Source organism: Haliotis asinina, chromosome 1 (genome assembly GCF_037392515.1).
Source record: "Haliotis asinina isolate JCU_RB_2024 chromosome 1, JCU_Hal_asi_v2, whole genome shotgun sequence".
NCBI lineage: Eukaryota > Metazoa > Mollusca > Gastropoda > Lepetellida > Haliotidae > Haliotis > Haliotis asinina.
In genome coordinates, this window is record NC_090280.1 from 87,172,745 (window position 1) to 87,188,950 (window position 16,206).

The 16,206-nt window shown below is 42.1% G+C and overlaps 1 protein-coding gene across 1 annotated transcript; it reads left to right on the plus strand.

The window, feature by feature from the left end:
* Positions 1-3,186: 3,186 nt before the first annotated feature.
* On the plus strand, positions 3,187-11,780 carry LOC137283869 (flavin-containing monooxygenase 5-like). The gene is made up of 6 exons (XM_067815550.1): positions 3,187-3,825; positions 6,322-6,377; positions 6,641-6,828; positions 7,508-7,860; positions 8,734-8,837; positions 10,128-11,780. Exons 1-6 carry the CDS (start codon positions 3,261-3,263, stop codon positions 10,530-10,532), a joined length of 1,671 nt encoding a protein of 556 aa, XP_067671651.1. The 5' UTR covers positions 3,187-3,260; the 3' UTR covers positions 10,533-11,780.
* The last annotated feature ends 4,426 nt before the right edge of the window (positions 11,781-16,206 follow it).

The following is a 16,206-nucleotide window of genomic DNA, read 5'->3' on the forward strand; positions in this document are numbered from 1 at the left end:
ACACATAGAAAGACTGGCTCAAATAAGCACGAAGAACAATACGGTGTTGTAGCCAAGCGGTTGAAGCGGTCACGCCGAAGACTCGAGTTCGATTCCCCACAAGGGTACTTTGTGTAAAGCTCAATCCTTGAATGCTGCTAAAAAAGCATAAAACTAAACTTATTCACTTACTCATATAACTCGAACGGACAGTACACAGTCACACGCTTACAGAAACACCATCATACGCTTAACAACCAGCATGCAGACACCAAGCAACAGCCACACATACAGCCAAACCTTCAACTGATAAATGATTCAACCCTGGCAAGAAAAGATACACAGACACACCTGCAGGTCGACAGACCTACGGACAGGCACACCTTCAGGTAGACTGACATACGGACAGACACCTGCAGGTAGACTGAGCTATGGACAGGCACACTTGCAGGTAGATTGACGCAGTGACACACAAACCTGCAGGTTCACTCACCTACGGACAGACACCATGACCTGCAGGTAGACTGATACACGGACAGATACACCTGCAAGTAGACTGACGTAGACTGACATGCGGATAGACGCATCTGGAGGTAGAATGATATACGGACAGAGTGACAAGTAGACGCAAAGACAGACACACATAGAAAGACGCATTTATATACAGGCAGACGCACCCATAGACAAACAGACAGACAGATATTACAACAGGCAAACAGTCATAGGCACAAATACGCACTAGCAAACACACCTACAGGCTCAGCCATAAGGAAACAGTCGGACACACAGCCGGTAGAGACAGACACGCGGTCGGACATCAGGACAAACACGAATAAACTGTAGGTACGGACAGAGCGTACAGACACCCGTCATTATGTACACAGACGACATGTGCAGGTAGATAGCCGGTACAGACAGACGAAAATATAGTCCCTACAGACAGTCACCGAGCAGGTGCAGTCAAACAAAACCGACAGGCGGCCAGAAAAGACGTACAACACCGCCCTATCGTGAAGGTGCCAGGCGCTATGTACAGCGCAGTCCGTATATTTGTAGGTCAGCTACACGACTCCAGATCCTTTGTTCTGACCACTGGGCAACACGACATATCCTTGACATGACCCTTCAACATCCAGTGTCACGTGACCGTGTTTTCTTCACCTACATGCTCCAAGTAACGAAAATGTAAATACTGTGTTTATTATTTTGATCTGGAATTTGACCTTGCGGAGGGATGGGTCATCTTAATAATTTTTCGGCGAGTGCTCTTTTGTGCTGTTATATAAAGTCGCTCGATCTTCTATATAAAGGAATTAATAACATTTATACTCTATGGCGCGTAGGATATTCGGGGCTACCGCCTTTCATCCCAAGTATATGTCGTTCTTAGTTTTACGGTGAATGGCAGCAACTAAATGTAAGGCGCAAGACAGATGAAAGGTGTCCTGAAATCTCCCCTGGTTGACTGTGAGGCTTCCTTCTTTTGGTCAGGCTTGCTGACTGAGATCGATGCTCATGCTGTTGATCACTAAATTGTCCTGTTCAAGCACGATTATTTAAATACAGCTGGAATATTGCTGAGTGCCGCATTAAGCGCCACACATCGCACCCAGGACCCGTGAAGATCTTCAGCATGCCATGCTTGCCACAGTAGGCGACTATGTCTGTCGTAAGATGTGACCAACGGGATCGTTTGCTCAAGCTCGCTGACTTGGTTGACACGTCATCGGTTCTCAATGACGTAGTCGATGCTCGTGCTGGTGACCACTGGATTGTCCGGTCCAGACTCCATTATTTACAGAGTGAGTAAGTTTAGTTTTACACCGCACTCAGCAATATTCCAGCTATATTGCGACGGTCTGTAAATAACCGTGTCTGGACCAGAGAATCCAGTGATCAACAGCATGAGCATCGATCTGCTCAACTGGGAGCCGATTACATGTGTCAGCCAAGTCTGACCACCCGATCCCGTTAGTCGTTTCTTATGATAAGCATAGACACTATTTATGGCACTATTTATTCTGCCACGGACCTTGGCGGGTCTGTGTGATATTACACACAGTTTCCAATTCATATAACCTGTAATGTAATTAAACGTATTCCCTTTGCACCAAACGCGTAAGTAACACGGGGCAACACTTTATACTGTTCAAGTTCACTGTTACGTGTTCAAATACAGGCACAGACAATGTAGAAATTGAATTCCTTGCAGTTTGTTTGTTCAACTAATATCATTTGGCTAGCCTTTTGGAGTTGGTTGGTGAGTGTGTTTGGTTTTTACCTCGCTTTTGGCAATATTCCAGCAACATCACAGCGATGGACACCAGGAATGGGTTTTACACATCGTGCCCATGTGAAGAATCGAACACGGGCTTTCGGCGTGACGAGTGAACACTTTAACCACTGGGCTACCCCACCGCCCCTGTGTGAGTTAAACACAAAGACTATAAGATCGTCCTACACAAACCAGTGTACTAGTGTCATATACTAATTAATTAAACAACGCTGTCATTACAGCGGCATAAAGTATCGACACTGACGGATTCAAGGTCGGAGAGGGTAAACCCGAGGCTCGTGAAGACATTAAAATGAAGTGAGTTTGTTCTTTAATGCTGCACTGGTATCTCCCAGTCTGAATATTCGAGACAGGTCAGACAAACCAGTGATCAACATCATGAGCACCATCCAGCAACTGGGTTTCTGTGACCGGCAAACAACCAAGCCGCAGACGTGGGCTATCGGGAACTCATATTCTTACATTACAATCACGTGTGATACCGTGACAGTATATGTATAAAATATGCTATCAGAAACTGAGTAAACCCATGAAGATCCGGGTTAGAACTGATCTTCAGCAACCTACGCTTCTTGTAAGAGGCGGGTGGCGGGATGTGGTGGTCATACTTACTGCCGTGGTTGACACGTCATCGTAACTGCGTAGATCTAGACTCGATTATTATTTATTTATTTTGCCACATAGCTCGAATATATCTGACTGTAATGTATAACAACAATCGCACAAACAGTAACTGGTCGATATATTCTAATTGTTGTGTTTGGGTATTTTAATACAACCAATTGTCTACAGTCCAATTTAAGAACAAAACTGCACCTATTTTTTCTGAAACGTGAAAAGATTACATGTTGTTCATGAACGGTACGAGCGTTCGGTTCGCCAAAACGCAACCGTCTGGCCGCATGACAGCCCAGTAGCATGTTATAAAAGGGCCGATCTCCCCGTAGCATGTATTTCCTGACAAGCAGTCAGACGTTGTCCAGTGATGAAAAATATTGCTATCATAGGAGCTGGGTGCAGTGGGCTGGCTGCAGTCAAAGCCTGCCTAGATGAAAACCTGGTTCCAGTTTGTTTCGAAAGAGGGAGCGATATCGGTGGTCTTTGGAACTTTTCAGAAACTTCCACCCATGATCACGCAAGCATTTACAAAAATCTGGTTATCAATACAAGCAAGGAAATGATGTCCTTCAGTGACTTCCCAACTCCTGCCGACTTTCCGCCTTTCATGCCGCACGAATATGTTCTCAAATATTTCCGTTTGTACGCTGAAAAATTTCATTTGCTGGAACACGTTCGCTTTAACACAACAGTGCGGAACATAGGCAAATGGTGTGACTATGACGCCACAGGTCGATGGGGGGTAACGGTGAGTGTTGAGGGGTCCCCTCCCTTCACTCGGGTGTTTGATGGGGTGATGGTTTGCACCGGTCATCACTCTGTACCCTACACACCGACACTCAAGGGTGCCGACACTTTCAAGGGACCTGTCATGCACTCTCATGGATACAAAGAATCAAGTAATTTCAAGGGGAAAAGAGTTCTTATTATCGGTATGTGTGAAGAAATTTGTTTTTTATTTTGTTTGACAAAGTATAATTTCTGAAATTGTGTCACATCCTTTCAATGTGACATTAATGCATACACGCAGTATTTGGTTTCGATCATTTTATGAGCTTGTTCAGATAGGCATATTATGTAAGTTTCTTTCTATTAAAGCTGACATAAATGCCAACAGTTACTATAACTAACGTTTCTACTAAGATAATATCTTATGAAATTATGTAACTTTTGCATGTACGTATTCTTTCAGTAGTGCTAATGGTTTTTATCGTAATTTTTGTGATCTTGAAGGGAAAGTTTGGTATTGTCCTATTATCAGTGTTCATGGTATTTCTTTTTCATGTAAAATGGAAAAGAAACATGCTATCAAGAAAATGACAGATGTCGGTTCGCGCTGAGCCTGAAACTTAAAACCGAAGCTGATATTTTACATTAAAAAACCCGATCCAGTCACGTGATGAAATAACTATCCAGTCCTGTGTTTAGCAGTAATGAAACCCACTGAAAGCGGAGGCATATTTCACCATGCCCCGTAGCCCTGGCAACAAAGGCTGAATTAAGACGCTTTGTGTAAAAAACGCTCAAACTGGGGTAATTTCTCACAGCCTACAGTAACACAGACTCTCGCGGTTTGACCAGTGACCTTGACACATTTAACGCTACGGTGGTCACTGTCCATGCTAAGATTGTATCAGTCTGCAATGATTGTTCCTACTGACCACTCAACGGGCACCTGTCACGTGCTTGACCTCCGAGTGTTGATGAATATTAATGAAAGGTCGAATCAAGTGTTATTGTCAGTAGAGGTTTTTGTGCTTAATGATTGATAATAGTGATTGATGTTAGTGTTTCTGACGTTTGGGGTATATAAGTCCTCGGTCAGGGAACCTGCACAGATAAAATATGACACCTTCAACTATAAACGTAAAGAACCAACATCTTTCTTAAAAGACAAAGCATATTCGTAGAAAGACAAAAGTGAGAATTTTATAGTCCTTCAAGGAAACACCGAAACAAACAAGAAAACATACAAATGTAGATTATTATTTGATCCGAATTAGAGTCGTTAAGTTCTGTGTCACCATGCATTAAGTGTCAGTGTTGCCTGGGCTCTCTTTTGAAAACGACCGTAGTGTTATGACCAAACTACTCCATGTTTAGCATCGGAGCTACGATAGCACTGCAGTCTGGGACCTAGATTTTCGAAGCTCTCTTAGAGCTAAGGTAGTCGTGAGAGTCATACATTAACATTAACTAACGACTATCTTAGCGCGAAGAGAGCTTCGAAAATCTAAGCTCAGGGCCTAGGTTTTCGAAACTCATAAGATATTCATAGTTCCGTACAATAACATTGACTTACGACTATCTTAGCACCAAGAGAGCATGGACGGTCTTGGCCCTGGGTTCCTGTTCGGGAAACGTTCATGCCCATCGTAGACAGTGTGTTAAGAATGGGCTTAAGAAGTTCGTACAGCTACGAACGTTTCGAGAATAGCTGGCCTGTTTGTAAACAGACTCTTAGCGTCTCGACTGATGCGAATGTGTGAGTGTGTGTGTACGTATTTGTGCGCGTCCGTGCGTTGGTTATACACTCTCACAGATCATTTTAGCTCAGTGACCACCCTATGTATAGGATACAAGATATTAGACCGTGAACCTCCGACATGAATCCACTGGAAGTCGTTTTGTGCGTGCAGCCATAAAGGTTGTACTTTATCCAGGACATAGTCCAGTTTTCATCTACGTTAAGTTTCAGCCATGTTAGTCACCTATGTTCCGGAAGTTCTTTTTCTAAAACCGACACAGACGCCATACTCTCATGTTGTTACGGATCTGGGACCGGATCCACAAACCGTTCGTAGCTCTCTTTTCCGTAAGCCAACGGTAAACTGTAGGGCTACGACAGCTCGTAAGGTTACGAATGCTTTGTGGACTGGGGCGCTGGATTTAAGTATGAACATAGCGTTAGTGTTATATGTTATGTCAAAAGAAAGTTAAAGCCCATGATAGTGCGGGCTCAAACTGAAACAAGCAAGATACATAGCGATAGTGAAGTATGATTCATCATTGTTGTGCAAATGTGGTTGCGCAGCGTAGAGAAAATGACTAGTCTTCATATATGCGAGCGTCATTTTCTCTACTTTGCGCAACCACATTTGCGCTACAGTTTGCTTGTGATTCACTCATGTAAAGTTTGTAATTTTTTTGTCGAAAATCAATTTGCCACTGTATTGTTCTCAGATATATATTGATACGATATGACTTCGCTAAGAACTTGAATTCATACATTTATTCATTTGTCTTTGCAACATGATGTACGATTGTCTATCAGAAAGTCATTTTTTATTGTATACAAGATTTCAGTGGGTGAGTGAGTCCAGTTTCACTCATATGTGAAGATGAAGAGTCCTGTTTCTATTCGTGTTTGAGGAATAGATGACAGCCAGTCTTTATATTGACCAGGTGTCCTATTTGATTGGTTGCAGGGATTGGTAACTCTGCTGCAGACATCGCTGTGGATTTGTCCCGAGCAGCATCCAAGGTACTACTACTACTACTACTACTACTACTACTACTACTACTACTACTACTACGTCACACGTACTCATATGTGGAATCGAACCCGGGTGTTCGGCGTGACGAGAGAACGCTTTAACCACTGGGATACCCCACCGCTCCAGTTTTAGGCAAAAAGGTCTGCAGTACTGTTTTCAGCCGAAGGTTTTGGTTACGTTTTGTCAAATTCATGTTCAAGTGTTTGCTTTCTTTTGCAGTTTATTAAATTGCCGTATCCTATTCCTGCAGGTGTTCCTGAGCACTAGGAGGGGTGCGTGGATTATCGGCAAGACGAGCATCAAGGGTATACCCGCTGACCTGCTGGCCAACAGTAGGTTCGTCTTCTCACTGCCTCTCAACCTCCTGCAGTGGGTCGTTGAGAAACAGGCCAACTTCAAAATTGACCACGACACGTTTGGCCTTTCTCCCCAACACGGGTACGGGTAAATCTGTAGCTTTTCTCTTTCAGCGAGATCTTGCACAGTCATATATTATCAAGTGACTGTGAATGTTTTGTTACGCCGCAATCCGTACATCCTCGTTTATCCAGAGCACTTTTTCCCAAGTAGGAAGAAGTTAAGCCCAGGACCTAGATTTTCTTATCGCTAAGATGGTTGTAAGTGCCATACATTAACATTACCTTATCTTTGCGCTAAGAGCTTCAGAAATCAAAACCCTGGACTCAAGTGACAAACTGAATATCTCGTGAGAGCGACGGTGGCCTAGTGGTTAAGAGTCCGCTTCTCACGCTGAAGACCTCTAGAGTACAATATGTGAAGCCCGTTTCTGATGTCCCCCGCCATGATATTGCTGGAATATTGCTAAAAGGGGCGTAAAATCATACTCACACATTTTCAGCTTGGTGTCGTTCTACAGGCCATTTGTCAATACTGAATGGAGGAGATAACATACGCTTGATTAAAATTAAGTTACTAAAAGAACTGACATATTATATAATGTTTATACTTTGGAGTGGAGTCATACAGTCAAAGAGTTGGTCATGGATCTTTTACTGGCAACGTTCTGTTTAGAACTAAGCCCTAGAATTACGTCTCTCATTAGGGAACTTTGACTGAAACCTTTATGAATTCTTAACTGTAAAAAAAATTGTTTTAGGGCGCTTGAAGCACATCCGACCATCAACGACGAGCTTCCCTACCAGCTAGTTAATGGAAAGGTCAGCATTAAGCCAAACGTAAGAACATTCGCTCAAAATGGCGCCGAGTTCGCAGACGACACTTTCGAGGAGATTGATGCCGTGATCTATGCGACTGGTTATGACTACCGACTGGCTATCGTTGATGAAGATGTGCTGAGGATTGACAACAACAGGACACATCTGTATCAGTACATGATACCGACCAACCTGACCCACCCTACCTTTAGTGTGATTGGACTCGTCCAACCGATCGGTGCCATTATGCCGATATCGGAAATGCAGTGCCGATGGTTCACGAAGCTGATCAAGGGTAGGTCTACTGTAAGCGTGGGTGGTGTGATGTTTCACGACGTAGTCAGATATATTACAGCTACATCACAACAATCGCAACTTCTGGATTCTGGACCAGTCCGACAAATGAGATAAAACCAGGCGTTAATAGCCATATGGCTGGACTAGACAGTCTTATACAGTCTAACGACAAGCAAAGGCTATACCAACAATGGGTCGGGCGGAGGTAGGACGCAAAGTTTGGACCATGTACGGGGCAAGCGAGGAACCTGGGTTCGAATCCGATTAGGTTTTATCAGTGTCTTACCTGCGCTCGTGGTTTTTACTTAACTAGACCTATGGGTATTCATACCTGCACTGCACTTCGGGCTTTGCTCCCACTTTAAACAGACGCGCATTTAACACTGTTTAACGCAGCACCACACTCTATTTCTCTCACTCACACTGGACTCAATGACAGGACCCGTGAAGGTCCCGGGGTAGAATAGGCCTTCAGCAACCCATGCTTGCCATAAAAGGTGACTATGCTTGTCGTAAGAGGCGACTAAGTGGTCAGACTAGCTGACTTGGTTGACACATTTCATCGGTTCCCCAATGCGCAGATCGATGCTCATGTTGATCACTGGATTGTCTGGTCCAGACTCGATTATTTACAGACGGTCGCCATATAGCTGAAATATTGGTAAGTGCGACGTAAAACTAACTAACTCACTCACTCACTCAATGACAGTATAAACGTCACATTGTTGCTATGGTTACCCAGTGAAGCCAACTCTTCCCACAAACACAGCCTAATGCCTATTCTTCGGAATCCACATAGGCAGATTGACTAAATGATGATATTTCTGGAATGATGTAATAATTTATGATTGTTTTTTGTTTTTTGTTTAAGGAGAAGTGTGTTTGCCGAGTAAAGAAGAAATGTTGAATTCTGTGGGTCAGAAATTCGCCCTGATGAACCAAACCTACATCAAGTCTCGCAGACACACCGTTCAGGTAGGTTAAGTCTTGCAGACACAACATATAGAAACACGCTTTCCTGCAGACAGAGCGGGTAAGTGCAGTCTCGCAAGATACAACATGTAGGTAGGCGCAGTCTTGCAGACACAACATACAATCTCCCATTCTTACAAACACAAAATAAAGGTACGTCATGTCTCGCAGACACGCCGTACATAATACTACTTACCTTACCTCACACATAAATGTCGTTTTCTGATTGGCTGAGCGCTCTTCTGTTATTTTCATTGTACTTACAGCAACTTAAACGGGAGGTATATTGCAATACATCCCTCTGCCAATAGCAACTCATGCGGTACTTCGTTGTAGCAGGGGGATTGGCTGTAGTTACTTTTCTTAATAATATTAAATGACGCCCGATGCATGGAAATTACCTATGTTTTGCGAATGAAAATCGATAGAGGGTCGATAATTCTAAACCTGTTTTTCTTGTGTCGTCCGCAAAATCTAGCGATGGCTACGAAAACATTTGACGTTCTTTCCAATAAATAAATTTTGACAAAATGTTCAAGTGTAGTCCCCGTGATTATAAGGAGGGGAAATTACATCGCAGCGACTTTACTGAGGCAATACCTACGGGAAAACAGCAAGATGCAAGAGACGAATCGTTTGGTTCATACTGGTTGGCGGACGTGTACGATGCGATACCCATGCTTAAAACTGTTCAAAATTAACATTGAGGTGTTCGGTAAGATAAATATGTTGTTCACTGGTCCCTCGGGGACCATGGGTGGAGGTACCCTCGATGTTTGTTTATGTTCCCCTGACCTTCGGTCTCACAGAACATAAACAAACATCGAGGGTACCTCCATCTGTGCTCCCCTCGTGACCAGTGCACAGGTTTACAGATTTATATCTGGTACATTATTCATGTTCTTTCAAGTGTCGTAGACACTATTTCGTCAAATCTGAATATGTACATGTAATCTGAATGTCTTGTATCGAAGGTAATGTGTGTTTGCGTGCGTGTGTGTGTGTGTGTGTGCGTGCGTGTGTGTGTGTGTGTGTGTGTGTGTGTGTACACGTGTGTGTATGATGCCCTAAAGCTCTCTGTCATACCCCTACTAAATTGGCAATATATAACTCTGTGTGTATATGTTGGAACAAATTAAGCTTAAGTCATGTCAACCACGCCTCGCTGTATATTCATAGTTATCATCCATAACCACTTCAGTTGCCTCTTAGTTTATATGCAAAACGAGCTGAATACTCTCTTTTACACACAACACTCTTATGAAACCGTCATTTTACTTCATACAATTTCAGACTTACTGGATCGACTACATGGACGAAATTGCTTCTAAGATTGGCGTCAAACCAAATTTTAAAAGGCTTGTGTTTGAAGACCCCGTCCTAGCTTTCAAATGCTTTTTCGGCCCGTGTGTCCCTGCACAGTACAGATTAACGGGCCCTGGGAAGTGGGAAGGTGCCCGACCACTCATCATGGACGCCGTCTCCCGGGCAACCAGAGGCGCCACCTGTCGAAAGACATGCGCAAAGAAGCGCCAGAGCCGGATGGAAAGGAGCAGCACCTTGATGTTGTTATTGTATGTGTTTGTGTTCTTCACTCTGGTGACCATGTGGTGCTTCGATTCGTTCATTGACTTCTCTGTTATAGACATGTTATCTCTTCTTCAGAAAGAACATGTTGAACATGCTCTTGCTGGATAAAATTTCTGGGTTTTGCATTAGGAGCTATGTATACCGATGCGTATTTTGCAAACGGTGCCAGTATAAGTTAAACTGGTTTCCCTGCTCCAGGGCGGTTGCGTGCGGCCGGAGTGTACCAGTCCACAGTTAAGGGTTATTAAAGTTTTCCCCATTTGAAATGTCAACCTTACTGTCTGTTGACGACACAGGCGAAACAGATCCCGCACCTTCTAGCGCAGTTTGGTCAGCTATCCTGACATTTTCCTGGATGCGACCTTCATTTTATTATTATTTGAAAAACTGACTCCAAAAAGAAGTTATTTATTTGATATTGTTTATTATGTTGGCCATTACAGATATGTCATGGTCAGATTGAGTGAATGAGTTTGGTTTTATGCACCCTATTCCATCAGTATCAGGGTGAGGTAATAATGAATGGACTTCAAGATTCAAACCCGGCTGTTCGGTGTAGGAGCGAATTACGAGCTATGTTAAAAGTTCACTCAGCTGATTACCCCCATAGTATCCATATCGCGTACATTCTCATCGTAGGAAACATTTATCGTTTGTTCTGCTATCATCACACATTTATGTACTCTTTTGACCTGGCGTGTTTTTTTATGATATGACATGCGAGATCCTTGTTATTGTGAGAGGTGATAACTTTCTTTTCCAAAACTCTCGTTCCGCTAACATTTATAGACGGAACCCAGTTCACACTTTACGTTGATACACCTTCATTAGTAAACGGTCGATTGCTACTGAATTCTTCCAACCAGCATGTGTTCTGTAGTGATTATTTGTTTGAAACAACATGATTTGTGTAAGGTGCAAGTGTAACTGGAATTGACACAAAAAGACGCTTGTAGTTTATTGTTAAATGCCCGTTTTAGGTATTGGTAGTGCTGAAACCAATGTACATTTATGTTAAAGCATGCGTGTAACAATACATACCGAACAACAAAAGAAACGCAATTTCGAATAGATGAAATTTCTTTAAAGTAAGCGTTTATGTTTATGTCTTTCATTTAGAAACATGACAAGCCAGATTTGCGTTTCTTTTTCAGTTCAGTATACTTTGTTTAAATGTGCTCCGTTAAATGCAAATGTGGAAACGTTTCGTATGATTTTAACTGAATTAAGTGCTGTTTTCGATTGTACATGTGACAAATATTTAACCGCCATTTCATTTCATTGTGCATCTTCATGCGTGCCATATATGTATGTTACCAATTATTTAACACCAATAAATCTCAAATTAATGTGCTTGTATTTCGATTTTCTCTCAAAATAAGCATACATCCCTCTTGGAGAAGACACCGACTCATGATTAAGAGAGTATGGTTTTACGCCGCTTTTAGCAGTAGTCCAGCAATATCACGGCGGTGAACACCGGAAATGGGCTTTAAACAATTTACCCATGTGGGGAACTGAACCAAGCTCCTCGGTGTGACGAGCGAATACCTTAACCACTAGGCTACCCACCTGGAAGCACGAGTAGCACATGTGGATTTGTTCGAAATGTTCCCCTGTGCACCAGACAGTGAAGGGATAGCAAGAAGGATGATTTGGTAAGGTGACTGGGATGTATTCTCCCCACGGAGATGAGAATACAAAATCAAGCACATTTTCGCTCACGGAAATATGCATCCTCCAAAGTGTTGATCTTGCACTTAACTTTGCACATTGTTTTTATAATTAATTCAACGTGAGTATTTCATTCTTTCAGAGCAATAGAGTTCTTCTTAGTTACACACTGCAAGAAGAATGCTTGGCTGAAAAACGATAAATTTAATTCGAAGCACGAAATCCTGGAGACATTATTCCCACTTCTCGGTTGGTAACTGGCCGCGTTCCATTCAGAAGGTATCACGATACAGTAGGCAGAAACTCTGAGACTCTCAAGGAACCCGTGATCATTGGCTTGAATCCAGATTTGTTCCGATTATGTTGATAAACCTGTCAGGCAACAATGGCAACTATGACGCCAAGTCTGGCCAGCGACTTTACACTCTGTTAGGGTGAGTGAGTGAGTTTAGTTTTACGCCGTAACATTCCATCGGTATGTCGCCATCAATTCAGTGCAGCATGTCTGATTTTCAAACGCACTAGTTTGATCTCCTAATTTAGCCCATGTTGAGGAACGAAAAGGGAGTGAACACCTAAACCACCAAGCTACCCACCGCTTCTTGAAAACAGTGGGGTGAGGGAATATTATATATGTCAAACGTATTAAAGAATCTTTAAACTGATCATGCCCGACCTAGACCTGTATAAGATTTATGCATTTTTGTAATTGCATGTACACTGTATATTTGTAAATAAAACTCAATACAGCTGAAAATCCGATATAGATGAGTGAGTGAGTAAACATCAGACAGTATTCACGGTGTGGCAGCTGAATGTGGGTGGTCTGAATACGATGTTGTGTAAAGCCGCAGTACACCAGCTATATGGCGACGGTCTGTAAATAATCGAGTATTTACCAGACTTATCAGTGATCAATTGCATGACCATCGATCTACGCAACTGGGACCCAGTGACGTATTCAACCAAGTCAGGGGCGGTGGGGCAGCCTAGTGGTTAAAGTGTTCGCTCGTCACCCGGGTTCGATTCTCCACATGGGTACTATGTGTGGGGTCCATTTTCTGGTGTCCCCTGCCAAAATTGCTAAAAGAGGCGTAAAACCAAACTCACTCACTCACTCAACCAAGTCAGCATTTCAACCGCGTTAGTCACCTCGTTCGACAAGCATGGGTTGCTGAAGATCAATTCTAGCGGGTCTATTGATAGCCGTGATATTGGAATGGTGCAGACCTGAAATTATTCAACACGCATACTAAACATTATGCAGAGCATCAATCCGCTTACATCTGGTTCGGGTTTATTATATACGCCACGGCCAAATGTAGAGATAGCATCAAAATCAGGTGATATGGTACACCTGACCTTATCACCCAATACTGCATGTCTTGATCATGTAGACGCCAGTGCTTGTCACCCTCTAGACTAACAACTAGGTTCTAAAATGAACATATTTTACTGAAAAAACGTCCATAGTGAAAAAAATAATATAATGAAATGGAACCCTGAGACTTTCTTCATTTTCAGCTAGACTTGCGTGGGCTTTCTTGGATATTTATACTTCAGGGTTTGTACGACAGATTAGTCACCCTCCATCCTGGCGGACGCAGAAACAAAATGGTAGTTATGTTTTCATGGAAACAAATACGGAACACAAGAAAGTACGAGTTTTTCTTTCTTTATTTCCAAAGTTCCACCCACAGTGCATTACGTAACTTGTGAAGAAACCGGGAAACGAATAAAGGAACACTTGTACTTTCATGTGTTCCTTTTTTTGTTTCCACGAGTATATAACCTGTCTGCATGCATTTATGAACACTGATTTATGATCCTCGGGAAGTTAAGGAAGGTCACAATGATAATAAAATATTATGAGCGATATTTTATGGAAATTCAGGTTATATGACGTTCAGTCTGATGGGCACCATCACGAACGTGGCATCATTGCTGGACAAGGTCAGTGTGTCAGTGTCTGTGGGGTCCAACTCGTATCACACAGCACGATCAACGTCTGGAGCCAACAGCTCTTACTACGGAAGGCCGGAGGGGACTTATTGTACAACATGAACGCACCGTGATTTAATTCTCCTCGTTACATCATTACGGAAGTGTATCGTTGTTAGGCTATTGTATACACAACTAATTACGTCTTATAAACAACGTTGACTGATGGCTGTTTTCTATTTTGGACTATCGGACGTACTGACGGACATATTTAGATGTGACAGCTTATGTTTACATTTCTCTGATGAGACGACTCATAACCTTATATATTCTTTGATTGGCGGGAACCGAGTGCCCGGGTCACTTATGGTTATTTGTAGAAAGCCCAAAGGCCTTTAGGTAGTATTTTCGCATTAATACATAAATGGTTGTATAAGACTATTGCGTTGACTGACGCGCGATCACGTATTATGCTATTTTAGTCATCGGGGATGGTGGGGTAGTCTAGTGGTTTAACCGTTCGCTCGTTACGCCGGAGATCCGTGTTCGATTCTCCATATCGGTACAATGTGTGAAGCCTATTTCTGTTGTCCCCCGCCATATTACTGGAATATTGCTAAAATCGGCGGAAACCCAAACTCACTCACTATATCAGTCATCACATGTATGTGCAAGGCTGTGACACTTAGTCTATAACATGTCATGGTTTACTCGGCAATAAAGCAGGATTATCAGAATTCAACTATTTTCGTAAAAAAAGTTTTAATAACGTATTAAATATGAAAGTACATACCTCAGCATAACGCGACTCATGTATGTAATTAATACCGTGTGTAAAAAAAGTATTAATAGCGAATGTTTCTGTAAAGGACAAAACAATATAAGGGCCAATGTAACCCGAGGGATTTGCAAAAATTCCCATGTCAAGCGAGTTACAGATTTGTTCATACGAACAGGAATGATATCGTTGGTGATTTAGGCACTCGTTTCCCATATATACAGATTAACATCCGTTCGATTTTAGACGTTTCTGAGATAACACGAGCAAGTCTTTCACAAGTTGGGTTTTCTGGGGAGAGGAATATATGACAGTATACATATACACTAAACACCAAAAGAAACGTTACCCTGCTTCCTTAACGACGGAAGTACCTTCCGTAGCTACCATTGTGAACGTCCATTTCTTGGTCCGTCTACGGTGTCCCCAGTCTCTCTGTAGCGCTGAATAAGTCTTATAAGCGTGATACGGTAGTATCAATTGGCGTTGGCAACAGCATTGTATGTGGACCCCATCTGTACCATCCCAATGGCTCCTTCTCTGTCTTCAGCTGGCATATTTCACGTACCTGTGTATCAAGTCATGTGTATGGTATCACAGCATATCTTTATATATTACAGAATCATTCTACGCATGAAATGGATGCAATTACATGTACTACTTGAATATTGCTACATTTTGGCGATTGATATTGCCATGTGTAAACAGAAATGCAAAAAAATGTTACTTTGCCACAATAATGTTAAAAAGCATAATTTTAGATGTTTCCGAAACACATTTTGACAAATATCAAAGACACGTTTTGCTTGTTTTCACTAATGCAAATCAGCAGAAAATGTTTGAAAAGACGGAAGTCGTTGGAATGATTGTTTTACAATTTCACACACTCAGTTGTTTCTCTAGTTGTAATAATTGAATAATGGTGACTTTAAATGGGTTGTCTTTGTCTCAAAGCCGACTTTTATTTCTTTGTTTTGGACATCTAAATCACCGTTATTGGTTTATTTCGGCATGGTCGAAAATAGGAAAATGTAACTCTTCTTAAATAAATGCATTTCACCTAAATATGAATGCATTTGAGAATTCTCCCTCCCCCTTGATTTGCACAGAGCTGTATTGTTTAGCTTTCTTGTAAACTAATAACATACATTTGATTGTTTTTGAGTAATTTATATAGGTAGGATGGTTACGTTTCTTTTGGCCTTTAGTGTATATCGCCGGGATGAAAACGCGCAGCCACAAAAGAAGCAAAATTAAAAACCAAATGGTTATTCCATAATAACATATTTGATCGGGGTTAGACTGCCATCTAGTCAATGAAACAAACAGAATTTACAAAAACATAAAATAATTCCTAAAACATTTTTACATAAAAAATTGTCGTGTTTT

Excerpts from the sequence above, each read along its gene's own strand:
- LOC137283869 (XM_067815550.1), top strand. The coding sequence starts at position 3,261 with ATGAAAAATATTGCTATCATAGGAGCTGGGTGCAGTGGGCTGGCTGCA. Across the intron at positions 6,378-6,640 it reads TGTCCCGAGCAGCATCCAAG|GTGTTCCTGAGCACTAGGAG; the intron begins GTACTACTACTA and ends CTATTCCTGCAG. Across the intron at positions 6,829-7,507 it reads GGCCTTTCTCCCCAACACGG|GGCGCTTGAAGCACATCCGA; the intron begins GTACGGGTAAAT and ends AAATTGTTTTAG.